The sequence below is a fragment of the Balaenoptera physalus genome, assembly GCF_965194825.1.
Source record: "Balaenoptera physalus genome assembly, chromosome: 6".
Taxonomy (NCBI): Eukaryota; Metazoa; Chordata; class Mammalia; order Artiodactyla; family Balaenopteridae; genus Balaenoptera; species Balaenoptera physalus.
The window spans coordinates 130,366,760-130,376,831 of NC_138885.1; the positions used below are offsets into that span (position 1 = coordinate 130,366,760).

The 10,072-nt window shown below is 39.2% G+C and overlaps 1 protein-coding gene across 2 annotated transcripts in view; it reads left to right on the top strand.

Moving 5' to 3' along the window:
* PSMD1 (proteasome 26S subunit, non-ATPase 1) overlaps nt 1–7,288 on the top strand; it is a 102,997-nt gene extending 95,709 nt beyond the window's left edge. For both annotated transcript variants that reach the window (XM_082466168.1, XM_082466169.1), the window contains 2 exons: nt 4,553–4,708; nt 7,081–7,288. In XM_082466168.1, coding sequence (XP_082322294.1) covers nt 4,553–4,699 — 147 coding nt within the window. In that variant the 3' untranslated portion in view covers nt 4,700–4,708; nt 7,081–7,288. The remainder of the gene's footprint in view (nt 1–4,552; nt 4,709–7,080) is intronic.
* The last annotated feature ends 2,784 nt before the right edge of the window (nt 7,289–10,072 follow it).

Below are 10,072 nucleotides of genomic sequence, written 5' to 3' on the forward strand. Positions count from 1 at the left end.
GATAATCTCTTGGTCCATCCATGTTGCTGCAAATGGCATCATTTCATTCTTTTTTATGGCTGAGTAATATTCCAGGATATATGTGTATGTGTGTGTGTGTGTGTGTGTGTGTGTGTGTGTGTGTACACATATATATACCACATCTTTATCCATTCATCTGTCAATGGGCATTTAGGTTGCTTCCATGTCTTGGCTATTGTAAATAGTGCTGCTATGTGCATTGGGGTGCATATATCTTTCTGAATTTTTGTCTTTTCCAGATACATGCCCAGGAGTGGGATTACTGGATTATATAGTAACTCTGTTTTTAGTTTTTTAAGGAACCTCCATAGTGTTCTCCATAGTGGCTGCATCAATTTATATTCCCACCAACAGTGTAGGAGGGTTCCCTTTTCTCCACACTGTCTCCAGCATGTATTATTTGTAGTTTTTTTGATGATGGCCATTCTCATCTGTGTGAGGTGATAGCTCATTGTAGTTTTGATTTACATTTCTCTAATAATTAGTGATGCTGAGCATCTTTTCATGTGCCTGTTGGCCATCTGTATGTCTTCTTTGGAGAAATGTCTGTTTAGGTCCTCTGCCCATTTTTTGAGTGGATTGTTTGTTTTTTTGATACTGAGCTGTATAAGCTGTTTATATATTTTAGAAATTAATGCCTTGTCAGTCACATCGTTTGCAAATATTTTCTCCTATTTTGTATGCTGTCTTTTTGTTTTATAGTTTCCTTTGCTGTGCAAAAGCCTTTAAGTTTAATTAGGTCCCATTTGTGTATTTTTGCTTTTGTTTCCATTTCTCTAGGAGATGGATCTAAAAAAAAATTTGCTGTGATTTCTGTCAAAGAGTGTTCTGCCTGTGTTTTTCTCTAGAAGTTTTATAGTATCCAGTCTTACATTTAGGTCTTTAATCCATTTTATGGTCGATTGATTTTCTTCCGTGGGGAAAGAATAATATTTTCAAGACATGGTGCTTAAGACAACTGGCTATCCATATGCAAAAGAATTAAATTGGATCCCTACCTTACAGCATATATAAAAATTAATTGAAAATGGATCAAAGACTTCAATGTAAGAGCTAACACTATATAAACCCTATCTGTAAATCTTTATGATCTTGGATTAGGCAGTGTTTTCTCATATGTGACATCTAAAGCAGAAGCAACCCCAAAAAAAGATAAATTGGACTTAATCAAGTTAAAAACTTTTGTGTTACAAAAGACACTATCAAGAAAGTGGGAAAAAACCCCAGAGAATAGAAAATATTTTCAAATCACATACCTGATGAGAGACTTATACCCAAATACATTTTTTAAAACTCAATGATTAAAAAAAAAATGTATTTTTTAAATGGGCAAAGTATTTGAATAGACATTTCTCCAAAGAAGATTTACAAATGGCCAAAAGCACATGAAAAGATGCTCAACATCATTCATCATTAGGGAAATGGAAATCAGAACCACAAGGAGATAGTTCATAATACCCTAGGATGGCTATAATCAAAAAGACAATAGGTTTGTAGGTTAAAGTTAGCAAGGATATGGAGAAATTGGAACCCTCATAAAGTATGGGTAGGAATGTAAAGTGTTGCAGCCTCTAAGGAAACCAGTTTGGCAGTTCCTCGAAAAGTTAAATGTAGACTTATCATATGACCCAGCAATTCCACTCCTTAGTATATGCCCAAGAGAATGAAAACTATGTCCACACAAACACTTGTACACTAATGTTTATATCAGCTTTATACATAATAGCCAAAAGGTAGAAACAATGCAAATGTCCATCAAGTGGTGGATGGTTAAACAAAATATGATATGCACAATGCAGTATTATTCAGCCAAAAGAAATGACATACTGATATATACTCCACCATGTTTGAAACTTAAAAACCTTATCCTAAGTGAAAAAAGCCCGATGCAGAAGGCCACATAATGTATGGTTCTGTTTATTTGAGATGTCCACAATAGACAAATCCATAGAGACAGAAGTTGCTTTAGCGGTTGTAGGAGCTGGGAGTGGGGGATGCAAAATGACGGCTAGCAGGTGCAGAGTTTCTTTTACGTTGATGAATGTGTTCCTGAATTAGATAGTGGAGGTGGCTGTACAACTTTGTGAGTATCCTAAAAAAAAATCACTGAATTGTATACTTTAAAAGAGTTCATTTATGTTATATGAATTATATCTCAATTTTTAAAAAAAGGAAGAAAAGACTGCCTCTGTGTGTGTGCAGTGAAGAAAGGGGTGCCCCCTGACTCATTCCCTCCAGAACCCTCAATGGCAGGGTCATCAGATCCCTCCTCAGACATTGCATTTGAAAGAGGCAACTTTAGGGTTGTTTTGTTTGTTTGTTTTTAAGTATTTATTTATTTCATTTTTTATTTTTTGGCTACATCGGGTCTTAGTTGTGGCACACGGGATCTTCTTTGTGGCATGCGGGCTCTTTCGTTGTGGCGCGCGGGCTGTTCTCTAGTTGTGGTGCACGGGCTCCAGAGCACGCGGGCTCTTTGTTGTGGTACGTGGGCTTCTCTCTAGTTGCGGCGCGTGGGCTCTGTAGTTGTAGCATGTGGGCTCCAGAGTGCATGGGCTCTGTAGTTTGTGGGACGTGGGCTCAGTTGGTGCGGTGCTTGGGCTTAGTTGCCCCACAGCACGTGGGATCTTAGTTCCCCGACCAGGGATCAAACCCGCGTCCCCTGTGTTGGAAGGCAGATTCTTAACCACTGGACCACCAGGGAAGTCCCAGCAGCTTTAGTTTTGAAAATGGGTGGCATTCCTACTCTGTTTCCTGTCCATCTTAAAAGAAGTCTTATAGAGGGTATGGAACATTTGGCAGCCGGAAGTGTCCCATTGCCTTTGTCTTCCATTGTCACTAGCCTTCTCAGAAAACAGAATGTCATATATCTTATTCTCTGCTTAGAGAGTGTGAACTTTCTCTCTAACATATAAGGCATTAATAAATCTAAACCATGTAGCTATAAAAAGCTCTTCCCATATGTTGATTATATTGCAGGATTTGGGCTGGAGCATTCCAGTTAAGCATGAAATAGTACCACTATGATCTGGAGCCATATATTTCCAAAATGCAGGAAGTCCTTTAGTGAACATGGGTATTTTCTGTTGAGTAAAAGATTGATCTCCATTTGGTCCTTTAGAAGGTTCAAATAAACTTTTAGACCATGGAATATTAGGATAGTGGCCATGTTACTCTCTTCTTGGATGAATATTGGTATTAAAGGGAGGGTCCATTCATAAAATGGCTTTTCTTCAAGGAAAGCAAGCTTTTTAAGTGAAAGGGTTATAGATTAATGTGTTTGAATATGTATGTATTGAGAGAAGGGAAATAGTTTAGAAATTCATGAAGGCACACCAGTTTTATGGCGTGGCAGAGCAGAGTTCTGATGAGTAAAAATTAGATTAGGTTGAACTGCAGAGATGCTTATACATATATGAATCATTTGCCTAACGTGCTTGGGCTTCTTTTCCTTCCCAGTAATGTGCTTTGGTAGAAATATGTTTTTTCCAGATGTTCCCTCCACTGTTGACTGATTTAATTACAGAGAGCAGCTTTCCATTTCCTTTGACACAGGCAAGCAAATAGAATAAGATTAGCACACCAGAGATGGGCAGACAGTTTGATTTTTTAATTTACCTTTCACTAATATGTTTGGGAGAGGGCTTAATAGAATTGCTTCTACACTCTACTTCCCTTTTGTTTCCAGTCTAGTTTTTCACTGTCTCACATCACAAGGATTTGTAGATTATAGTGAAAAACACTCAGATATTTGTGATACTCATATTGCTCTATCATTCTGAAATTGCTGGAGAAAAATTGGCTTTTCATTTCTAGATTGTCTCTTGTGTCCAATATGATGGTTTTCTCACAAATGATAAAGTATCTGTTAGACTCGTGTGCGTCTCAAACTTTAACATGCATATAAATCACCTGAGGATCTTGTTAAAATACAAATTCAGAGATCTAAAGCGGGGCCAAGTTTTCTGCATTTCTAACAAGCTCCGAGGTAATGAGAATGCTACTGGTCCAGGACCACACACTGAGTAGCAAGGCATTAGAATACCGTCTTTGGATAGTAAACATTCTCCCTGCAGTCCAACTGAGGCTAGTACAGTACTGAGAAATACTTCTTAAATTGGGATGCATCATCCAAACAGCAACACCACATGTTCTACCATCCAGAGCCACTGGGTTAAATTTGTAGGTACTCCTATAGATTACAGTTATCTTTATCCTTTCTTATGCACATTGGCAATGATGTCCTCATTCAGTCCTCAGACTAACCTGAAGGAGTAGATCAGGAAGATTTTATTAGCCCCTTCTTACGTTTGAACAGTTTAGTTAAGTCACTAGTGTAGCATCACACAAGCACAAATGCCCAGGTTTCCTGACTCTCATCTAGGAAAGTGTAGTTCCATCCCAGTTCTTTATTTCCAAACCATTCTAGTAGCCTTGAGGTACCATTTAACAAATATGCACTCAAGATTCTGGAGCATTCTGGAAATATGAGTGGAGCTTGTGCTTCTTCATTCCTTGCTCTGTTTAATAGCTGTCCATTGGAGGCATCATCATTCTGAAGGATACCAGTGAAGACATTGAAGAGCTGGTGGAACCTGTGGCAGCCCATGGCCCGAAAATTGAGGAGGAGGAGCAAGAGCCAGAACCCCCAGAACCATTTGAGTATATCGATGACTAAGGACCAGAGGTGTGTGTGGAACAAAATTGTACATCAAGGGAAATCTCTTAGTCGGTTCTTCACAAATGTTTTATACAGAGACTTGGTCTCACTTTTTCCCTTTTGTACTTAATCCCTGTTTACCTAAACGGTATTAAAATTTACCCTTCTTTGACCTCTTCGTGAATATGGAAAATACCAATTCCTTTTTCCTTCTTTGACTCTCTACCCTCTAGTGTTCTACCAGTGCTATTCAAAGTGGCTGGACTGCAAACTGATTTCATAGGTCCATGACGAAGTAGGGAGCTTGCTCCAGAATGTAACTCAATGCTTCTCTCATCAAGAAAGCCTTGTTACCCACTAACCCCCAAAAAGTCAGCTGAACTGACAGTCAGCTCAGTGATGGAGGTGATTTCCATTTTGATGTAAGCTCCTTGTTGTGGATCAGTTATAGTTTGTGGGCGGGCACTGGTCGGTAGATCACACTTTGAGTAGCACAGGTCTAAATTCCTCACTGATTCTTCTCTCTCTCCCTTTCCTTTGGCAATACTTTTGGCACTAAAAGCCTTACCATTCATTTATTCGAGAAGCTATTGAACATCTAATATGTATAAGACATAGTGCTTATAGGTACTTTGGGGTCAGTTAGACTGTAACACAAAGCTTTGTCCAGTTGAAAAAGATTATTATTATGCCAGTGTCCTAACAATGTTGAAGGGGGTTTTTAGATGCAAAAGATTGCAATTTCACGAAATTGTCATTCTGTTTCCTCCAATTTTTTTTGGTCATCACGTGTCTGAAGATGCATATAAACTGTATAATCAAGGTTCTCTAATTCCACCCTACTACAAGTACGTTGTCAAACAAATATGAATTTATTCTACTCGTTAAAGAAAGTAAGATCAGTATCATTTATTACATTAGGACAAAAGAAAAATACATTTGAAATGTCAAGTTGCAAATCTAGCGCTGTGAGTGTTACACACTAAGTAGCAATTAATGAAAGCTTTTATAGAAATCTCAGATAAATGTTAAGGCAGAAACCCTGCTATTAGTAGAAAAAATATATTCAAGCCTCCAAGAGACAGTTTGGAGATTTATAACTTCCCTTCCTGCTTTTGAAAATTGTCTCCCAGCTCTTGATGGTTTCCTAAGCTTTACCCAACCAGCACATGACAATATTAATACCCTGAGCTCTCAGTCTGTGTGCAGAACTGAACTCACATTAGCCTTCTTCAGCCTTTCACAATACCTTACTGAAAACCCCCTGATTAAGTCTTTCAAGACAGTTAACTACGAAATGGCTTAGAAGTTTTCAGTTGGAAATTGGATTCTTGTTAGTTTTTTTTTTTGTATTTATGTATTTATCTATTTACTTTTGTATTTATTTATTTAGTCTGCGCCAGGTGTTAGTTGCAGCACACGGGATTTTAGTTGCGGCATGCGGATTTTAGTTGCAGCATGCAGGATCTTTTAGTTGCAGCATGCGGACTTCTTAGTTGCAGCATGCGGACTCTTAGTTGCAGCATGCGGACTCTTAGTTGCAGCATGCGGACTTCTTAGTTGCAGCATGCGGACTTCTTAGTTGCAGCATGCGGACTACTTAGTTGCAGCATGCGGACTCTTAGTTGCAGCATGCGGACTTCTTAGTTGCAGCATGCGGACTCTTAGTTGCAGCATGCGGACTACTTAGTTGCAGCATGCGGACTTCTTAGTTGCAGCATGCGGACTTCTTAGTTGCAGCATGCGGACTTCTTAGTTGCAGCATGCGGACTCTTAGTTGCAGCATGCGGACTTCTTAGTTGCAGCATGCGGACTTCTTAGTTGCAGCATGCGGACTACTTAGTTGCAGCATGCGGACTCTTAGTTGCAGCATGCGGACTTCTTAGTTGCAGCATGCGGACTTCTTAGTTGCGGTATGCATGCAGGATCTAGTCCCCGACCAGGGAGCAAACCCAGGCCCCCTGCATTGGGAGCGTGGAGTCTTACCCACTGGACCACCAGGGAAGTTCCCCTTGTTAGTTTTTAAAAGGGTAAAATATCCAGTCAAATGGGAATTTGAAAACTATAGTCTGTCTTAGCACAAACTGTCATATTAGGACTGCATCAGCAGGGTTAGGGGCTAGTTTGGTTTTTTTGTTTGTTGTTTTGGTTTTTTATTTTGGGTGGTTTTTTGTTTGTTTGTTTTTTTGCCACACTGTGCAACATATGGGATTCTAGTTCTCCAACCAGGGATCGAACCCATTACCCCTGCAGTGGAAGCGTGGAGTCTTAACCACTGGACCACCAGGGAAGTCTATAGGCTAGTTTTAGACTTCAACATCTAGTAGTTTGTTTTGGGTTCTTTTAATGTTTTTAAAATAAAGAATAACCCTGGCTTCTCCCTCTCCCCCCTTCCCCAGGATCTTATTGCTCACCTGAAGAAGACTGTCCAGGCTCATATTGGAAACGCCTGCGAGGAAGTTCATGCTGAGACCTGCTATTCACTGCATGTATCATTGCCTCTGTGCTGACCTTGTGTCCAAGTCTTTGGTTGAAGAGATGGTATATGACTATTTAGTGTTCTCTTTCACACAACTTGGTTTTCAAATAAATATATTAAGATCTTCAGACGGACAAGGACTTCTTGTTTGTTTTTCAGCCTGGATTTTAAATAAATGGATCTAGTACTCTTTCCTCCCACCATGAAACGCCTAAACCCACAGAGCTAAATCTTTGATTGCTGGGATGAGTATGCATGACTTTAATATTGGTGAGAGAGTTAAACTATTTTATAGATTATTTGAAAAATAATGGAAAAAAGAAGAGAGAAGAACAACCACCCTTGTTTATTACTCCAAGAATTCTCTGCATTTTTATTAATGGGATTGAGGGTGTAGGGTGGCATAACTTATTGAGGAAGTCCCTTTAATGATCCAAGGGAAATGTAGTCTGTTTAGGCAGCTCAGAAGCTTTTTTTTTTTTTATATAAGCTTTGCTTATTGTTTCCTGCTTTTGATCCTGTTAAGGACAATAGATATAAATTATTTCAATTTATTTAGCCACAAGATCTAATAATGTACCCTTTTTTTCTCCTTTTCTGACTTTTTTTTCATAGTTTTTTTATTGAGGTATAATTTAAAGGTAATAAACAATGCAGACATTTGGTTATGTAGGGTCTTTTGTGCCTTGGCCTTCAACTATTAAAGTAAAAGTAGGTAGTTTCCAACATTTATACACAAATAGTTCTTTATTCCAACCTTGATTCTTTCACTTCTTAATTTAAGATATAGCCTTCTGAGTCTGAAAAAAAAAAACACCTATTTTTAGAGGAAACAAACTCCTGGGTAGATCAGCTCTATCCATTCATCTACCACAGCTTTGTTGTTAGGTCCAGGTCTAAAGGTTACTGATCCCAAAGGATGGCTCCACTCATTGGTTAATTTCATTGTATCCCCTCCTTTGTAAATTCCTTGTTTCCTCAATATCAGATGATCCTCTAAAAGAGATTATCTCATTTCCTAACCTCTCATTAGCTATGTCCTTCCTGTTCAACCTCTTAACATTGCTTGCATTTCAGACACAGTTATCTCTAACATTTCCCTTAATATATGAAATGTTTAAAAAACAGAAGTCTGTCAATGATGTCACTGTCCAAAATTGAGTAGTCTGGGAGACGTGGTGCATTCATGGGTCTCTGGCCAAAGTTAATGAATTCTTTCTAAAATAGTGGATTGAACTTCAGGGAGCAGTCAGTACTAGTTCCTGGTAAGAAGTGCAATTTAGAATTTGTATCTTGGTCTTAAATCTTAAGGTTATAGCTTTTAAAAATGCAAGCTATTAAAGTAAAATGGCCACTTGGGTCAGATTATGATGAGATTGTATCTCTTTTCCTGATTTTTTTTTCCTAGAAGATTTCCTAAGGTATGCATAGCACCGAGATAACTAAGGTGCAAAGAAATCTAAAGTGATACAGAGTAGAGTGAAATAAAGTAATGTATGAAAACAGGACAGGAGCTAGAATTGACACATTCAATAGAAGAAACAGAAGGGAGAATGGCAGCAATTACTGCCAGTGTTGTCACTGGGGCACAGTGTTTCAGAGTTGAAGGCAAGGGGGGTGCACATCCAACCACTCCCTGGGCATCCCTATTTGGGCTGCCTCACAGGCACTTAAAACCACATAAGCAAAGCACATCCAGCCTCTTCTTCCCCTTGAGGCTAATTACAACCCCTCGATCTGGTGATCCAACCAGAAATCCAGAAGGGCTTCACCCTTGACTCAGTTTAGCCTCTCAAGTATCTCTCCAGTTCATCCACCCTCCTTCCCCACTGTTCACTACCCCTAGTTTAAGTACTTAACTGTCTGTCTGCCTCCAGACTTGGCCCACTCTACTCCATTCTCCAAACTGATCTTTCTAAATTGCAAACCATATTAGTCTCCTGCTTAAAATCTCTCAGTGGTTCTTTGTTGAATAATATGCAAATCCTTTTCTGTGTGTACAAAGTTATGCAAGGCATTAGCTGCTGCTCACCTCTCCAGCCTCCCATCTCTTCACTCTTCTCCCACCTCACACTCAGAACCACTTTCACTTCCTTCAAAGATCCATTGAAGGGATTTGTTGTGGAAAGCCGAAGTGTTGTCTCATTTATGATGAAGATAATAAGGAGGCTGGGGAGAGGACTGAGACAAAGCCACAAAAGCTTCTTTGCCCAAGCTTAACTTCTTCTCATCATCTCATGCCAGTTAGAGATAACTGGCTTTTGTATGTACTATTCCTTCTGCCTGAAATACCCTTCTTTCTTTATTCCCGCCTCTCCCTCAAGGTCTGGTGAATCTACTAGTTACTTCTTTTTTTCTTTTTTTATTGGCGTATAATTGCTTTACAGTGTTGTGTTAGTTTCTGCTGTACAGTGAAGTGAATTAGCTATATGTATACATTCTACTAGTTAGTTCTTTAGGTCTCAATTTAAAGAGACTTCTTCTAAGAAACCCTCCCCAATTTCCCCCACCAGAGCTGGACTAGGTCCTCTCTGCTTCCCCAGCACCCAGTATTGCCCCCGTTGTCCTTATCACACCATATTATCATTCACTGCCCAGTTGACTTGCCTATCTTCCCCCATTTTTGTCTTGCTCACCATTATAACCCTAGCGCACAATGTATGATCATATATTCTTGGACTCTGTATTGTTGAGAACAGTGAGAGCCACAACTGAGCACTAACAGAAAACTGGGACAGAATCCATGAGGACATATGAGGAGATTAATTCAAATGTCTCCTTACTTACCTCCTGCAGTGATTAAACAATCCTTCTCAGGACTGTTTTTCAATTGGTTTTACTCTTGGAGAACCTTGGCTTTTCTTTGTGTATGTATATGTGCAAGATGGTGTGTCTGAAATCTCTTAACTGGC